This window comes from Arvicanthis niloticus, chromosome 17, assembly GCF_011762505.2.
Source record: "Arvicanthis niloticus isolate mArvNil1 chromosome 17, mArvNil1.pat.X, whole genome shotgun sequence".
Lineage (NCBI taxonomy): Eukaryota > Metazoa > Chordata > Mammalia > Rodentia > Muridae > Arvicanthis > Arvicanthis niloticus.
Window position 1 is genome coordinate 49,593,411 of NC_047674.1, and position 19,724 is coordinate 49,613,134.

The 19,724-nt window shown below is 39.9% G+C and overlaps 1 protein-coding gene across 1 annotated transcript; it reads right to left on the reverse strand.

The window, feature by feature from the left end:
- Nucleotides 1-743: 743 nt before the first annotated feature.
- Glyatl3 (glycine-N-acyltransferase like 3) lies at nucleotides 744-18,339 on the reverse strand. The gene is made up of 6 exons (XM_076915229.1): nucleotides 18,230-18,339; nucleotides 13,721-13,825; nucleotides 12,071-12,178; nucleotides 10,220-10,346; nucleotides 7,554-7,686; nucleotides 744-2,206 (listed from the first exon to the last, which is right to left on the reverse strand). Exons 2-6 carry the CDS (start codon nucleotides 13,796-13,798, stop codon nucleotides 1,780-1,782), a joined length of 873 nt encoding a protein of 290 aa, XP_076771344.1. The 5' UTR covers nucleotides 13,799-13,825; nucleotides 18,230-18,339; the 3' UTR covers nucleotides 744-1,779.
- Between the last annotated feature and the right edge of the window lie 1,385 nt (nucleotides 18,340-19,724).

A 19,724-nucleotide genomic window follows, 5' to 3' on the forward strand; every position in this document is an offset into this window, starting at 1 on the left:
GCAATGTTTGGTGTACTTACCAGTATACAGTTAAATGCTCAATAAGTAGTAGGTCAATTATCATTAGGAAGAAACAAAGCAATAATTATATCACCAAGCACGAGGCAGGTGTCACTTGTGGTGAGTCAGGGATAAAGATAATGAGCATCCCAAGGGAAGAAATTAGACCACGTTCTCCCAAGAGTCTCATGGGCTTCTCTTACTTCCCTCTGGTACCAAGGATGAGTTTCTAGGTAACCATTAGCTAAGGATGACCTAAGAATAAATACACCCTCAAGAAGCCTTACTTGTTATTACATTTTGTTTCTTGTCAACCACTTTCTCAGAGGAAACATCAAAAATTTGGATTTTGACTTATTTTGTTGGTACGATTTTGTAAGTTCCACGGGATAGGGAAGCAGTCGTTTACATATATGGCAAAGTTAACTGTACTGAGTGAGTCTAAACAAATTCAGCCATTGTATTTTTTTTCCTGCTCTTATCATACTGTTTATCTTTTTCTGTTTGGATCTTGAAAAACACATATGCCCAGACCAATGAAAATTAAACTTAAAACAATAATAACAGACAGTGAGATGACTTATCAGGTAAAGGGTACTGGCTACTGAGTCTGACAGCCAGAGTTTGATCGCTGAGATCCACACAGTGGAAACAGAAAACCAACCTTTACACATTATCTTCTGACTTACATAAACATATAACAATAAACTTCAAAAAAAAAAAAAAGAAACACAACAGTAAAATGAAATAAAGCATTAATTTAATTACTTAAGAACTAAGATAAAAATTACAAAGTTCTGGCTCTCCAGTACTCATCATATTGAATATAATCTTCAAGTATTTATTGTCTCTAGATCTCAGATTTCTTCAATGTAATAAGATTGAAATTGAATGTAATATAAATTTTCTAGGATTATAAACATATGCCTATAGAAAATATGTTATGTCAAATATCTTATATGCCGTTTTTAATAATCCCTTTCACACCTCTGTAAATTTCAGATGTTCATGAAAAAGCAGATTGTAATCCAGCTGGCTGGAATAGTGAATTGGGTCAGGTCTGGTCTTCTGATGGCAGTTGTTCTGAAGCCAAGGCAAATGAGAAGGAAAACCTGGGAAATGCAAATTCTCAGGCCACGCCACTCACTCAATGGGAGGGGAGGGCTATGGGGGATGGGTCGACATCTGTGCTGCAACCTTTCCTCTCTGATAAACAGGAACCTGTGAGAACAAATAAAAGCTCCCAGGGAAACACTGAACTTCAAGTCACAGTCTGCACCAGCAGCTTGTCATTGAAGGGGAAAAGGGCTGGTCTCCTGCTGAGAGATTAGAGATGAGACTTCCAGCGGAGAGCCCAGAAAGGGTGGTGTGGGGGTGGGGGAAGGGTAGATTTTACAGGTTGTGGGGATTGACAAATTGGAGAAAATGGAATTAGCCTCCTGCTCAAAGGTCCCAGATGAAAGCACTCATTCTCATGCAGTCTTTCAACACTAGGGAAACAATGGCTGGTTTTAAAGAGTTCTTCCCCGCAGTGACTCCTAACAGAGGACTTACACCCTCCATTCTGAGGCACAGCTACAGGGACCGTCGCCCTTGAAGTTCTTGATGGTGAAAATTTGAGATGCAAACAGCCTTGGGAGGGTGGGGGGTGATCTTGCATGCCTTTCCCAGGCCCTTTTCAACTCCACAGGCGGCTCGGTTTAATTCCCACCTCACTGGTAGCTGAATAAAGGGGTGTCTTTTAAAGCAAAGTAAGAGCATGCTTGGAATTTCTCTGAACTAAAGGCGAGTTTGTCTAGAGAAAGCTGCAGGGGTGAGAATAAGCCTGCGGAACCGACAAGGCAAGAACTCAGCTTGGATACTCTTCAGCAAGTTTATAGAGGCCATGTTGTCATCCAGGACATTTCCTTGGGAAGGGAACCCCCTGCTTTGCAACTTCCTGGCCAGGGTGAGGGACACCAATCGGCTGTAACCTTTTCTGCGATGCTCAGGCAGGGTGTAGCCATGACACATAGTGGCAAACTGATCTGTGATACCCCAGGACACTGGGTTTCCCTTCTCGTCACGCACACACACGCTGGGAAAGCAGGCGATGAGTTTGGCCAAGTACCGCAGGCACTGCGGGTTGCCACCACGCGACCAAGTCCGGTTGAGTAGATCAGCATCTGAGACACTCAGGTAGGTCAGTCTGGGGGTTGACCCGGTTCTACAAGAAAATGGCAGGAGAGAAGAAAAAAAACAAAACAAAACAAAAAGGCCATCAGAGTCACGTGATTATTAACTACCCTTTTCCTACCGCTTGAAAACGAGAAATGCAAGACTAGGTCTGGCATTTTCAAGAATTTAGAACCTAAGCACTTTCCAGTTAAAAGATAAAACATTCATGTCAAATTTAGTTTTATGCCTGCTGGTTTTCAGCTTTGTGGACTGAGGTGTGGCCGAGGCTGCTTCTGCATCTTCATTCTCTGGGAAAGAAAGTACAATTTAATTTAGGTTTGGATTATTACATACTGACACAGAAAGATAGCAGACACTTAGGGTTCAGCCAATCACAAGCAAGCAGCTGACCTGAATCACTCCCAGAGGAGGGAGACACCTAGCTGTTGGCCAATCAAGTGATTTCTCTACTTGGCTCCCACATGTGCCCACTGGCTATCACCTGGATGGTCGAGTGTTGAAAGCTCTTGATTTGTGAGTGTTGTAGATTCTTGAATCATTCTTTGCACAAATAAAGCATGACACAGTTAGCACACACATACATGTTTATACTGTTGTTGTTATTGGTTAAAGTTATCCTTTAAAGTGAAGTCTTACGCATTTCCAGATCTTTGAGCTCTAATATTTTGGTATTAATGATATTCTAGCATTCAGGCCCCTTCTGCCCTTGCATAGCCAAGGCTAGCAAATGAATACAAATCAATATACATACATACATCCTCTGGAAGAATTGACTTTGTCAGACTTTCCCCTTGGCTGCGCCTCTCTAGAGGAAATATTCTCAATTATTTACCTGCCAAGTTTTGCAGGCCACTAGCCTTTATTTGTTTGTATTTTACAGAAGTGTCTAATAACTTTATATGTAAAAGCCGTGGTAAAGTTCCTTGTACGTTAGAACTGAAACGGGGGGGGCGGGGGCGTTGGCTGGAGAGATGGCTCAGCACTTAAGAGCACCATCTGCTCTTCCAGAGGTCCCGAGTTCAATTCCCAGCAATCACATGGTGGCTCACAACCATGTATAATGAGATATGATTCCCTCTTCTGGCATGCAGGCATACATGCAAACAGAATGACAATATCCATGAGTAAATAAATCCTAAAGAAAAAAAATGAAATAAATTACACCTTATGAGTCTGAGTGTGCCCTGGAATTTGCTTTCATTGTTAATTTGTTGATACTGTTAAGTCTATTGACTAGCAAAGACTCAGACGTTAAGCCTGCTGTGGTTTTATAAACGTATCTGATTCAGTCTGACACTTTTCTTCAGTTGTAGCAATGGCCAGTCTTCTATCCAGGAGGGAAGGGAGGAAACTGGTTTAGGGTTTTTCAGTTCAACTTTGAAAGAATACTTCAACGAAAGGGCAGAGAACATTGAGCACAGATATTACTACAGACAGAAACCTTGCCGAGGCATGCACTTCAGGCAGTGTGCTACACATTTGTACCAGGACTGTGTATTAAGAGTAGAGTATGTTAGTATCAGGCTCTGAACCCAGTAACATCACATCTAGGGGACCCCCACATCGTCGCCAAGGCAACCGCCATACATTCCCAGAATCCACCTGGCTATCTCACCTTTACCTGGGAGAGGCTACCTCACTGTCCATATAAAACAGGCAGAACCCCCTGACCTCTCTCTCTTCTTCCTCTTTTTTTCCATCTTCTTCCTCATCTTCTCCTCCCCACCCCCCACCCCCATCTTTGCCCTTTCTCCTGAATAAACCCCACTTGGAACTGTTTGGTCTGGTGTGGTCTGTTCTAAGCCTCGTGTGGACTTCTATCAGAGTCCGCTTTGAATATGGCTTTGGGGCTAAGGAAAAAAATGTCACTACTATGAGAGCTCACTAGAATAAGCCCTATGACCTTTGCATGGACAGGGATATTTTAAATAAGATACAGAAGTATGAAAGAAAATTGTAAAAGTAAGATTACATGGAAATAAAAGCTTCCAGAAGGCAGCTATACTAGGTATTACACCACTAATACATCATGGTCAAAGCTATGTACATCAAAAGAAACAAAATAATGAAGGAAAACCCTGCCAAATGGATGAAAGCACTTGCAAGTTATATTTGTCTATAACCTATCCTGGTGTCTAATATCCAGGACAGAAGGAATGGAAGAAACTCAATGGGGATAAAAGCAAATAACCCAATTTAGAAATGACTAATAGGCCTACAGAGACCTTTTTAAAAATGAAGTATACAAGGCCAAGAGATAGATGAAAAAGAAAATTGTTAATCAAACACACAATGAGACATCACCTCACGGGAGTCAGAATGGTTCGTATCCAAAAGTCAAAATGGAACAAGGAGTCATGCTGAAACCTTTATTCAGCACTGTGAGGAAGGTAAATTAGTATAGCTACTGAGAAAAACAGGATGGAGACTCCGCAAAAAATTAGAGCTACAATATGATCAAGCAATTCTATTACTAAGGGAATGCCCAAAATAATAAAATATCAGTGTGTAGTACAGACATCTGTAGTCCCTGTTGACCATCACATCCTTCAAAATAAGCAAGACACAGATTCATATTAAATGTTTATGATGATGTGATGTATACAGAATGAAACCATGTTTATCTTTAAAAGAAGGTTGAGTCTTATCATCTGTAAAAAAATATGGGTGGGAGTGTTGTTATATTAATCAAAATAAGTCAAGTACAGAAAGAAAGAAGACACTCCACAATCTCACTCATGTGAAAATCTAAAATCATCATCTCTAGAAAGCAGAGAATGAAACAGTGGCTAGTGGAGGTTAAAGAAAGCCAGGGCCAGATTGATTTTTCTTTTTAGAATCTTCATCTTACGTAGGCATGGAGGCACATGCCTTTAATCTCAGAATTTGGGAAGCAGAGGCAGGTAGAGCTCTGCATTTTAGGTCAGCCTGATCTATATAGAGTGAGTTCCAAGTCAGCCAGAGCTACACAGAGAAACCCTGTGTCCAACCTCCACCACTGGAAAAAAAATCAAACAAGCAACACAAAAACAAAACCCCAAAATTCAGAACCAAACCAATAAAAACCTCTGTCCTTTAGACATGCATCTTAAAGCTAGGATAAAGGATGACGTGTATACTGTTTCAATTAACTGAATGGTGTGCCTCATTCCTAGGGTACAGTTTTTAAGGTGTATGTGAAAGAATACTTCTGTGCTGGAGGAGAGTTTTTCCTTTCAATGTTTGTGTGCATTCAACATTTCCATATTGTGAAAACATTAAAAAAAAAAAAAAAGTCCTAGTAATTTCCTGTGATTTTAAAGTTAGTCTTTAACACCAGTTCCTTCAACACCCACCATAGGGAGCAGAGAAACTAACATGCACAGAGGCAGACACTTGGTGATTGATCTCGTTTCATTCTTTTCTAAAGAGGAAAAAGAAAGAAAGACAAAACAAGATACTACACTCAAAATATTTAATTTACTTAATTTTTAAAACAAAAGTGTGTGTGTGTGTGTGTGTGTGTGTGTATCAATGTGATGTATATTCATAATTGTTCCTCATCCTATTTTTTGAGAAAAGGTCTTTCAGTGAACCTGAGCTCACTAATTCAGCTAGACTGGAGGGCCAGCAAGTGTCAAGAGAGGCACCTATCTAACCCAGAGCTATAGGTGTGTGCTGCTACAACTACCTTTTGAGTAGATGCTGGGACTTCAAACGTGTGTGTGTGTGTGTGTGTGTGTGTGTGTGTGTTATGGTTTGAATATGCTTGGCCCAGGAAGTGGCATTATTAAGAGGTATAGCCTTGTTGGAGTAGGTGTGTCACGGTGGGTGTGGGCTTTTAAACCCTTGTCCTAGCTGCCTGGAAGCCAGTTTCCTCCTAGTTGCCTTTAGATCAAGAGGTAGAACTCAGCTCCTCCTGCACCATGTCTGCCTGGACACTGCCATGCTCCGCTCCCACCTTGATGATAATAGATTGAACCTCTGAACCTGTAAGCCAGCCCCAATTAAGTGTTCTTTATAAGAGTTGTCTTGGTTTTGGTGTCTTTTCATAGTAGTAAAACCCTAACTAAGACAATGTATATATGTTTGTATGTACACATGTATACATGTATGCATATATATGTATGTATACGTGTATGTATATATGTGTGTGTATTACATTGGTACATATATAGGTGTATACATACAATATAAAGTATATATATAATGTATATGTATATATTGTTATATATTGTTTTTTTCAAGATAGGATTTCTCTGTGTAGCTCTGACTGTCCCAGAACTCCCTCTATAGACCAGATTGTCCTCCAACTCAGAAAGATCTGCCTGACTCTGCCTCCTGAGTGGGATTGAAGGTGTGTATCACCACACCTGGGCTCAAACTTAGGTATTTGTGCTAGTATCAAAGGCACTTTACCTGAGTGAGCTGTCTCCCTAGCTCCTAGACCCTAATGTTTGAGGTCCAGGAAGGAGAAGCTGAAGGGAAGATAGTAATGACAGCAGAAGGCCTCTAAACAAGAGAAAAAAAGCAATGAAGACATATACTGTCATGTGTTTTCAAGGATCACCTTCTTATGCTGGATTCTCTGTGATCAGTTGCTGTCCTCAGAACACACTTGTGTTTTATTTCAACTCTGTTAAAAACAGAATAATAGCTAGGTGGCACATGCCTTTACCCTCAGCACTCGAGATGCAGAAGCAGGTGGATCTCTGACTTCGAGTCCAGCCTGGTCTACAGAGCAAGTTCCAGGACAGCCAAGGCTACACAGAGATACTCTGTCTTGAAAAGCCAAAATGAATAGAATAGAATAGAATAGAATAGAATAGAATAGAATAGAATAGAATAGAATAGAATAGAATGCAATGCAATGCAATAGAGTAATGATGGTTCTACTTTAGAGGCTCATAAAAAGAAAGGGAGAGGGATATATTTCAAACATTTAGTCTCTTGTACTTGAAAACTCAACATAAATCTGGAATGCACCTCTACCATTAATAATAAAAACCTCAACAACTTTCGACTCCAGTCCACATCCACAGAGATTATTTAATTATTAATTTATGAAGGGGGAAACCAAGAAATGATTTTTCTACATAGGGACTATATATTACAAAATGCAGTTTTCGTGAGCTCAGTGACCATAGACAAAGACGCTGATTTGGTTTTTAGAAAAATTACAAACCGTGAAGCACAGGATCAAGGAAGAATATACAAGAACATACAGAGGTCTTACACACACACACACACACACACACACACACACACACACATATCCTCAGCTCAGTGGCTCAGTAAGCTTACCTAGTCTTTAACAATAACAGGTATGTTAGCGTTGCTGTCTGGAATTGCACAACAATAAATCCAACCCCAAATGTAGAACTTGGCTTACATACAGGAAACTGTGGTCTGGCACAGATGAAACAGGGGAGAAATGGACCGCCTTGAAGGAAGCCAACTTTATATCCAAATCTAACAGCTTTGCGTTGGCAACAGCTTTGGAAACAGCATATAATTCACTTTGCAACCCTGGATAACAACAGACACAAAAACACAGTTATGATATTTGAGCAAAATATATTTATTTTAGAATTTATATGCCAAATATCAATACTACCAGTTTACTACCCTGTCATTTCTTAACCAGAATAGAGTTAGCTATATACGTATTACTACAGGCCTTGTCTACTTCACCTACAAATATAAATAATGTTTTCATCACCAGTCATGGTCGTTCTAGGGAATTTCTGCTGGAAATATCTCAAGGGAATTTGGAGTTTCTTACTGGAAGTTTTATTTGTTAATTTTCTTAATGCCAGAGATTATTTTAAATTTCTTGAAGAGAATTTTCTTTTTTATTTATAACTTTAAAATTAACAATCAACTTTATAAAAGTTTAGATGTATTTAGTACAGTAAGGTGTGATGTTTAGCTTCAACGTGAAATCCTATCATCAGTTGGGAAGAGAGTCAAAATAAGGATTGCCTGTGTTGGGGTTGGCCTGTGTCCAAGTCCTTTTGGTGTTGTCTTAAGTTAATGGATGTGGGGGAGAACCAGGCCACAGTGAGTGATTCCATTCAATGGCATGGGGCCTGAACTGTTTAAGAGTAGAGAAATGAAGCTCAATATAAAATCAGCTAAGCAGTGAGAATGTGTGTGTATACACTCATTTCTCTGCCCTTGACTATGACTGTGATGTTGGGAGTGCATGCTTTGACTTCCCCCGAACGATGGATGATGACTTGCAGTTATAAGCAAAAATAAACTCATTTCTCCCCAAAATTGCTTTTTTTGGGTCACGATATCTTACCACCCACAGAAATGGGATTAGAGCACAAAGCCACTTTTACAGTTTCTCTTCCATTTCCACAATAGCCATGATGGTATTCCAGATGTAGCTTGGGGTTGGCGAGATCTCAGTCCCACTCATTTCTCACCACATTATTTACACCGCTTTGCTTCATATTTATTCAATGGTGTTCTAGGAATTGCCCCTCACCCTCAAACCCTGTGTACACAAAAATGGTTTGGCTTTTGTTCTTCCAAGTTATAGCATTTTCTTCTTTTCAAGTCCCCTAGTTTTCTATCCTTTGTAGTCTGACTCTTAGTGGACAGAATCCTCTGTAACTTGTCTTTCTCTCTTCCAGTCTCATTACTGAAAAACACTATCTCTCTGTGTTTTCCTCCCCATTTGTGAGCCACTTCTCAGCATGGCCTTGAGACTACAGTTGGGTGAGAAGGCATATTTCACACAGTGTGATAGCTGAACCTCAATATCTCCCCCTGGGAGCTACGTCTCAGTAAAGACTAGGATGTTTACAAGTTAATTCTACTAAAATTACTGCTGCAATAGTTAGCATCGCTTATTACAATATAGAGTTATATCTAAGTGATTAAGAGGTTTGTGTTTTATTGTTATTTTTTTAAACAGTGTGTTATATATGTATAAGTTAGCATCGCTTATTACAATATAGAGTTATATCTAAGTGATTAAGAGGTTTGTGTTTTATTGTTATTTTTTTAAACAGTGTGTTATATATGTAGTTTATGTGGCTTAGGATGGCCTTGAATTGGGATCCTTCTGCCTTTACCTCACAAACCCTGGACTTTCAGTTGTGTGCTTCCTCAGAAGAACTGTCTACCAGAGAAAAGTAAGCAGTATAACTCAAAGGTAACCTTGCATACTCTACTACAGAAGTAGTAACTGTACAAACCTCAAGTATATATGTTAAGTATATATGCCCTTGTCCCTGAGTGACTACCTATATATAATATACATGTGTATAAAACACCTTTTAAGAGAGATTTATAAAATGTTTGTGTGTGTGTGTGTGTGTGTGTGTGTGTGTGTGTGTGTGTGTGTGTGTGGAAGGGGGGTGGGGTGTCCACAGGCACACATAAACACACTGACTGCAGAGACCAGAAGATTATGTCAAATCTCTTGGAGCTGGGTCATAGGTGGTTGTGAGCTGCCTAACACTAACATGCTGCTGGAAATGGAACTCTGACTTTTTGGGAGAGCAGCAAGTGATCTGTTTATAAAAAGATAAAGAGAAAGGGGGGAGTATGTTCTATGGAGGTATGGTGAGGTATGGGGGGAGGGGGGCGGCTCAGCAGGCCCACGCCAAGGCACCCCTTCCCCCTGAGGAACCAGGCACATGACAGTATAGTATAAAATAGAGTTTATTCAGAGCATGGGGACAAGAGTTAAGAGGGTAGTAGAGGTATGGTTGGGGGGGGGGTAAGGGAGTGGTGAGAGAGGGGGACAGAGTGGGAATAAGAGGGAAGAGCAAGAAAGAAACAAAAGAGAGAGGAGTGGGGCAAGCAGCCCCTTTTATAGTGGGTCAGGAATACGTGGCCATTTCAGGTAACTGTGGGGTGGAGCATACTGGGCTGTTGCCAGGTAACTGTTGGGTGGAGCTTAGACAGAATGCTAACAGCAAGGGCTCTTAACCACTAAAGCATCTCATAGGTCTCCATGAAATGTCTTTTCTATACTTCTCCAGCATACATGATAAAAAAGATTATGAGTATATAATATATGCCTTGAACTTGATCTTACCTTGTATTTGAAAAACTTGGTCCCAGTTAATAACATCGTGTTCTTCCAATAGCTGCTGGTAAGCTCTGACATCCTTGTAGAACACAGCATACGCATTAGTGTAATGGTCAAGGTTATCTGTCTCAGCCTAGAGCAGAAGACACAGTCATGAATACAACATTGAAGCATATCTTCTGGTTAATCCATGTTTTAGAATGATTAGTTACCATTACTATCTAGCTAATTTTCTATTTCCCAAACTAGTTACCTGGAAACAGAGAAACAAGAACGAGATTAATAAACTACGGTGAGAAACATTAAAAATGTTGTGATTTTTTTCCTTGATTTTTTTTTCTTCCAAAACTAAGAAAGTTATCTCAAGTTTTGAGGATTTAATTTGCATAAATAAAACTCTTAGTGGCTCGCAAGTTCAGTTTGAGCTTAAAGACTGCTGAGAGTGTGAGGCAGGAGAATTGCTTGATTCTGAGAGGCCAGCTGGGGGACATCAAGACTCCCTCTCAAAGCAAAACAATAACAAAAGAAGAATAGGAGGTTTGCAGGAAATGTAGCTCAGAAGCAAAGCAGGTGCCTGGCCTAGGCCAGATTCTGGTCTTGTAGTTTGCTTGATGTTTCTGTAATAAAATACTCTGACCAGGGGGTTGGAGAGATGGCTCAGTGGTTAAGAGCACTGGCTGCTCTTCCAAAGGTCATGCTGGGGTTCAGTTCCCAGCAACCACATGGTGCCTCACAACCATCTGTAATTGGATCTAATGCCCTCTTCTGGTGTGTCTGAAGACAGTGACAGTATACTCATGTACACATAAAATAAATAAATAAATCTTAAAAATAAAAAAACAGTCTGACCAAAAAGTGGCTTGGGGTGGGGTGTTTGGCCTACACTTCATGGTCACAATCCATTACAAAGGGAAGTCAGGCAGCAACTGAAGGAGATATGAAGGAATGTTTTTGCCTGACTCTTGTTTAGCTGGCTGCCATCTATAGGGAGAGTTTCCCACTCCAAAGACTGGGCCTTCCCACTCCAATCACCACAGACAAGGCAATAGACTAATAGGAACTGTGCTTTAATCAAGAGGGACTCAGGTCATTCTAGAACATGTTAAGTTAACAGCTACAACTACTAAGGAAACGTGGCGATAACCCATAGTTACACACACACACACAGACACACACACAAACACACACAGAGACACACACAGACACACACACACACAAATAAAAAAGGTAACACTCGGTGAGCACAATGTAAGAATGACAGCTCTCATAGTCTTCCTAGTGTGGAGGGTGGCTCATCTTTGATCACTTGAGGTTTGATTTGGCTTCCCAGGCATCATGAGACCTCATTCTGCTGATTTCTTAACGTCTTCTCAATAGTTTTTCAATTTCCCAAATTCGTCAGTCATAAGAAACCTCTACTCAGTGAGGGAGCTAGTATATGCATATTGCATATTGCATGCTGCATCTTCTAGAGAGTATAAGGCAGTAGGTGAATACTTTGGGGCTAGCAGGCTTCCATGTCAATTACAAAGTAGCAATGAAATGCATACCATATTTGTTATTACAATGGTGATACTATCTATTTCTTTTAATTTTCCAGTTGGTGCCAACTTTATTTTTAATTTAAAAATTTTTTTAATTTATTTCATATTCATTGGTGTTCTGCCTCCATGGATGTCTATGTGAGAGGGTGCCAGATCTCCTGGAACTGGAATTACTGACAGTTATGAACTGCCATGTGGGTGTTGGGGATTGAACCCGGCCGGGTCCTTTGGAAGAACAGCCAGTGTTCTTTAGCACTGAGCCATCTCTCCAGCCATACTTTTCACTTTTCTTATTTGCCTGTCAGCACTGTACCTCTCTCTGTCGCCGGGTGATGATAGCTTTGAAGTCCGGCCATGAATCCAACACCACCTCCTTTTGAAAGGGATTACCACGATTTATATTCATCACTGCTCCATATACCTGAGCCAGAGAACCAGAGACAAGACAGTTATACCACTAATCCTTCAAGCTGCAACACCATCTTCCAGTTTTACTCAAAATCACAGTCCTGAGAGAGGAAGTATAGATATACTCAGACACAAGCACACACATAGATAATATGGATTTCTTTAGTATTGCCATTTCAAAGATGCTCATTGAAACTGATAGGGTCATTTAAATGCTGATACCCTATAATCCCAAAGAAGCTGTTCTGTAGCTTTCCCATTTTTTTCCCTTCACTGGGAAAAATATCTGTCTAAAAGCAACATGTACACACAGAAGTGGTGAAAGTTGCAAATAGGATTCTTGAGCTAATGTTCATAGCATTTCTTCCTCCTCCTCCTCCTCCTCCTTCTTTTCCTTCTTCTTCTTCTTCCTCCTCTTCTTCTTCCTCTTCTTCATCAAACAGGAAACAACCTAGATGTTTGTCAGCTCAAAGGCAACTTCAGTGCTCACAGCAGCCCTATTTCTCCATTTCTTATAATCTTTGATTTATGACATTGTTCACATTGGCACAGAGTGATCAGGAGGTCCCCCACTGGATTTTTTTGGGGGTGGGTGGAAGAAAGGGTTTATTTCATCTTACACATTGTATAGTACATTATCCAAGGAAAGCAGGCCAAGAGTTCAAGCAGGAATGAAACCTGGAGATTTGAACTAATGCAGAAGTTGTGGAGAAATGCTAGATCTGCTTTTATTAGTTCTCCTGGTCTTATCAGGACCACTTGTCCAAAGTAATCACCACTCACAATGGGATGAGACCTTCAACTTAACCACTAATTAGGAAAATATACCAAAAGTTTTCACACAGGCCAATTTGGTGGGAATGTTTTCCTTTCTTTTTTCTCTTCTTTTTTAATGGCAGAATTCATCTTTTATTTCAGCTCACATTGTTCACTTAATTTAATAAATCCTTGCCCCAAGGTTACAGAGAGATTCCCTCACACTTTTTGTTTAAAGTTTAAAATTTTGCTTTTTCACTTTTACATAAATTTAATTCATTTGGATTTTTGATTGGAGTCTTGAGTGACCAAGAGGTAACAAACCTGCATCTAAACTTCAGTCCTCAACCATATTCTTACCTTCAATGCCACTACATCCATAATCTTCTGCCATTTAAAAACACTTTACCGCCGGGTGGTGGTGGCCCATGCCTTTAATCCCAGCACTTGGGAGGCAGAGGCAGGTGGATTTCTAAGTTCGAGGCCAGCCTGGTCTACAGAGTGAGTTCCAGGACAGCCAGGGCTATACAGAGAAACCCTGTCTCGAAAAACAAAAAACAAAAAACAAAAACAACAAAAAACCCAACAAAACAAAACAAAAAAACACTTTACCTTGGAAATAACATAATCTACCATCGCCCAAATTTCCCTGAAGAGTCCTCTAGAACAACAGAAGGATGACGGGAACAGACTGGGAAACCAACATGTTTTCATCAGAGAAGAGGGGGAACAGCCCCAAGTCTGACATTATCTACAGATTAACACTATAGAGAAACTTGGGAGATTAGGCTTATACTACCTTGAGTGACTCAGGAAAGTGACTCTTCAACATGTTCTCCAGTATGAGTAATTTGGTGGAGCAGTTTAGCACGAGCATTGTCGCCACGGTTATATACTTCTGCACCTAATGAGACAATTGAAGATAGACATTTAATTTCTGCTTAATATCACTGTCCATTAACACATTTACTGGGACTGTGCTTGTGATGATGTTTTCCTTGGGTATAACGCTGATGCTTCCTTGGAAGAGGAAGATGGTGGAAGACAGGAGGCTGTAGGATAAGTAAACCAGCGACTATGTGAAAACGGAGACCACTAGGCGCAGTCCTTTACAGAGCGGGCTACAGATCCACTGTATTCTCATCATTTCCAGCAGGAAACTTGCAAGAGTTGAGATATCACATTTATGTATGTTGTTTTTCAGTGCGTTTCCCTCAAAGAGCTTGTTGACAGCAAAACAGAAGGGCCTGGCTGGTTTTATTGTTTTCCTTTCGGTTGCCTGCCATGTAAGTTCCGTGTTATAGACAGCTGTGGACCAATGAAGAATGAGGAAAGAGAAATAACTGGGTTGGACACTCTAAACTCAAATAAAAACCCAAACTCCTTTACAGACGATGATCTTTCTAGCTCTGGAGGCTCCACCTCTACTGAGGAAACTGTCGTGGTTGGCAATAAACTTTACCTTTGGTTTGTTCCGAACGCTTCCCTGTTCCTAAATTGAAGGATAGAATGAAACCACCCACTACCTATATCATTCCCTAAATGTTCTGAAAACAGACAAACTATATGTTGAAGTTTTATCTTTTACTGTCTGTTGGCATGCTAAGGACGGCCCCGAAGATCTGAAATCTGCGTGTAACCTTGGAACCCTGCTCCCAAGTTAATTCTGATTGGTGAATAAAGATGCTGACAGCCAATAGCTTGGCAGAAGAGATATAGGTGGGGTTGATGTTTCATGATCTTGTGAGAGAGCACCATAAGGAAAGAGTAAAAAGTCACCATGGTAGAAGAAGAACATACAGGAAAGAGAAGGAGAGCCGCCATAGGCTAACGGCCAAGAGAACATGGCCTAGAAGGCCGGCCAATTGGGTTAAGGGCAGCTCAGGTGGAACACAGTATATAGTAAGTAGTAACTCGGGGTTATCGAAAGTAGATTCTAAGAACATGGAAGGTAGGCAGCTGCCCAGCTATTGGCTACCTAAGGCTATTTAAAAATATTAAGGCTGTGTTTTTCGTCCAGGAACATAAATGGTCTAAAGTGAGGAAGAAGCTCAACACAGTTTGTTTTTTTTAATACTTTTTAATAAACTATATATATGTAGAACAGTTAAATTGAAATTAAAATTCAGGCAAATGGGAAATAAGATAAAAAAAAAAAAAAGAAATACATCTAAGAGAAAGGTTGGTCTACAAACATGAAATATGGTCTTACAGAGATACTCTGTCTTATTCCTATTTTTGGAATTTGATGACCACCTGCCTTCTAATTAGGATTCATTTGTAACCCCCAAATCAACACTGGCAATGTGGTGGCAGTTATCTATGGATGTGCAAATAGCAATAAAAACTTATCTCCTGACACACACTTTCAGTTAATGTTCAAGAGAACTAGTTAGTTCATGGGCTGGAGAGATGGCTCATCCGTTAAGAGCACTGACTGCTCTTCCAAAGGTTTCCGAGTTCAGTTCCCAGCATCCGCATGGTGCCCTCTCCTGGTGTGTCTGAAGACAGCTACAATGTACTCATATAAATGAAATAAATGTTCAAGAGAACTTTTATTGTTCTATTTCACATCTTATGATGCAAGCAAATGTCACCATTTTGTGCTTTTATTTACTTAGCTTAAAAATACTTTTTTTGTTTGTTGTTGGCAATTTTGATGTTTCAAATGTGAAGATAAACAATGGTAGAGTGCTTGCCCCTAAAAGGCACACCTCTGTATCACCCTCTTCAAGGTTGGGTGAATATCATAGAAGAATGGGGAGGAAGAAACAGCCAGAGGATGGGAGACGGGGAGCAAGTGATGTGGCTATCCGTACAAGATTGGGCCTATCAACATTTTATCATGGATGGGAGTGAGAGGCTCCACATTTCCCTAATACATTGTTGGCAATTAACAGTTGTTAAGGGAGGGCGTGCCATTTTCTTCAATGGTGCAGTCATTAATAAATGGCCTGTGCTCTAGTGAATTACCTCCCACCCATGATCAAGGGCAAGGAACTCTAATTAAATGCAGTGGACACACATAAAAAGAAGACATTAAAATGGGAGCTGGACCCTTATAGGTTCCAGTGGGAGAAGAAGGGGGATGACAGAGAGGAATTGCAGGCCCAGGGGACAAAAGAAATATAGTTCATGACATAATATATGAAACTGTCAAGCAATTAAAAAGGCTCAGAGGCATAATGCATAAACACTGCTTTCATATTCCTTGGTGCACTCTGTGATCTCTTGAAGGAAAAATGTTAGGTAAGCATTGTTCATGCATGGGTTTCAGTGTTACTGGCCAGTTCATGAAAACCAATGAATAATACATACTGAATAAACAAGGACACACCAAGTGACATTATGTATTACTTGTGAATGAAAACAAGTCTTGTAGAAACCTAACTCACTTATCAACTAAATCCGTGTTCCATATGACTCTACAGACGGAGACTCCTCATGAAAAATGAGAGGCTGAGAGCTCACATTTGACACTAAACTTTATATGATTAGGTAAAGCAGTTGTCTGTAAAATCACACCATGTTCTTTTCCTGCTGGTTGCTTGCTTTTGCATGTCTGCCATCTCCACACAACAGTCCCAGTTCCCTATTGTCAAAGCTTCCTTCCATCAGTTGGCATTCCAGGATAAGCTCTTGGAATTGACAAGTTACTCAGGTAAACCAATTAAAAGCAGACACTTCCCAGGGTCTTAAATACATAATACTAATTTAACACACAAGATGTGAAAATGCCTGCTCAGTAAACAGGGATGATTTTCATAGGTGACTACCTATGAAACTAAATGTGAAGCTTTGGTTAGTGCCACAAAACAGAATATGGAAACTCTCATGGATGAAGAAAACATTTTTTACACAATGTATATATATGTATATGTGTGTATAAACATAATAGCAAACTAAGTATTAAAACTATGTAAAAGAAATGTCATATTCTTCTTACTCTACTACATGTCTCTAAAAATCAGTATATCTTCTAGAGTTGGAAAGTAAACATTTAAAACCCATTTTAAACTTCTATCAATAGGCACACACAGAGAAAGTCTTGCCAAGAAAAATAAGTTTTTCAAGTTGTAAAAACTTGAGTTTCTTCATGGACAGTAAGTATTTATCAACAGAGAGAAAGACTTGGAAATTTTTTTTCTGATTAATCATACAATGAAAGTATGACTTTCTTTTGGAAAATGATTCTTTATTAAAATAAAAAGTAAAACAAGATTTGTTTTGTGGTTGTATACCATTTATAACACAATGGCCGGCATTTTCTTAGTTGTTGTTGTTATAATTTACAAGGAAAGTTTATGTGAACATAATTACCCACGACCATAAATCATGCAACCCAGTTTTTCAAATTTGCAGAAACTGCAGAGGTCACCACATCACGGGTGTGATGGATAAGCTTGCTCTGGGAAAACTACCTTCTTTACTATGGTATCTCAGCCGCTGGTAAACTTTTAAGTCACGATTATTAATTTAAAATTTTTATTTTAATTTTCAAGGACTACTCTAACAAGTTCCTACAACAGAAGTTTATTCTACAACAGCCCTAGAGGGTAGAAAGCCTCTGTTTATTTATTTAGCCTTATTGGGGAAAGGGTGTGGGTGGGTATACTAGTGCTCTGGGAAGGGTCCTTCGCTGTTCCAGCCTCTGGAAGTTGCTGAAAGCAGACTCCAGCTTGCAGACCCGTTCAGCAGGCTCCTTGCCGAAGAGAGTAGCAATGAGCACTCAGCCTCCCATGGAACAAAACCATGTTCCTTCAGCTGTGAATTCCTTCGCTGTGAAGCTTTGGATTCAGCTCTGATTTCTAACTTTAATATAAATATCATATAACAGGAAAAAGGCAAAAAAAAAAAAAAAAAAAAAAACCCAAAATAACAACAACAAAACTATCACTTAGATTCACAATTCTTGTGCTTTCTCTCTGTGTGGCACTTTAGGGTTGGAGGGAATGAGTCAAGATTAAGGTTAAAAATATGACTGGTTTTCTCTCCTTTTTAAACAAGGCAAGTTTCTTTTGAGCACCTGCAACCCATTGCTTGAAATTGTCACATATTAAAGGCTGGTACAGATGACATATTTTGTTACTCAGATTCAATCATATCTCGGTGCAGAGTTTGAAACGTTATGTTAATTTTCCTACCAAAAATTTAAAAAGAAAAATGAAACCACACAAAAATGTTCTTTCCTCTAAACTTAATAATTTATCCTGTCTATACAAAGTGAATTTTTATTTTATTTTCTGCATCTGTCATTCTTTCCGAATGATAGACTTATTATTTGGAGGGTCTTATTTTCATAACATACCTTGCTGTTGAGAGTTCAGTCGGAAACAGGTATTATAGCTGTGTATCTGTGCAGAGCTCCTCTGTGTAAACGGTAAACTTATACGTCAGGGCTACTTTTCTAATTAGTGGAAAGGGGAGGGAGAGTGGCCACACCTAGAGAAAGGGAGGGATCTATGTAGGGCCTGATTAAAAAATCATCTCAAATATCATACTATTTCCAGTTCGTTTCAACTTCATCTAGTCTTGTAGTGTGAAATTTAACAAATATGAATCCTGAGTAGATGGCTATCTACATTTTAGGTCTATGGCTATCTAGTTAACAGACTCTTATAGGATAGAAATAAAATAGAACAGAAGCCAGGCAAAGGAAGTACAATAGGAAAGTGATTTTGAACAGACTTCTCAAATATTTTTAAATTATTTTCAATTCTCGATTTTGTTGCCCTAAACTTCCAAGGCTATGGAAGTCTCAGAAGAGGACATTTGTGAAACTGAGAGTCTCTCTGAGCATCTCAGGATATAACATGCTACACATGCCTTAGGAAAACAAGCTGCAGAAATGTGTCTGCAGCATAGGGAGAGTGTTTGCTTGAAGTAGTCACAAGGGAGGATGCTGTTTACTGTCTTAGCGGCTAAGTCTAAGTAAGTTAGGACGGACACTCTTACTAAAAGACTCTGGCCCCAGGAAAAATAGAGAAACCAGCAATTGAAAAACTGTTGAGAAACTGTTGTAAATTACACTGTGCTAGAATTAAGAGTATTGTATACTGGTATGCTGATACACAAAACTTAAAACATGTGAAAGCAATGTATAGTTTTGTTTTGTTTTGGTTTTTTTTTGGTCCTGAAGGAGCCAATCGAAAGGGTCAGACAGCCAGTGCCATTCATGGACTACTGGAAGGACAGTGGATTTGGGAATGGGAAGGGTAACCCATTCATTCATTGTCATTTCTTATTGGGAAGAGACTTGCTAGCCAAGATGAGAGCTTAGATTCATTTTAATCCTGGGGAAATCCAGCTTACTGATCAGAACAGTAACCCGATCTAAGTGCTAACGCTGGACCTAGCCTCTGAGACTGAATATAGGCTATACCAGCCACCAGCAACCCCTGAACAGGATCTGGAGGTTTGGCTGGAAAAATTTCCCCAGGTGTGGGCAGAAACTGGAGGTATGGGACTGGCAAAACATCAACCCCTTATGTTTGTAGAACTCAAACTGGGTGCAGACCCTATAAGAGTCCACCAATACCCTATGTCACAGGAGGCACAGAAGGGGATTACTCCATACATCTGGAAATTACTGGCTTTGGGAGATCTCAGGCCATGCCAGTCAGCCTGGAATATTCCATTGTTGCCCATGAATAAACCAAAGTCAAATAACTACTGTCCTGTTCAGGATCTGAGGGAAGTTAACTGCAGAGTGATAGACATACACCCTACAGTAGTACCTAATCCTTACACTCTACTAAGCTCTCTGCCCCCAGACCAGAGAGAGATGGTATTCTGTCCTAGAT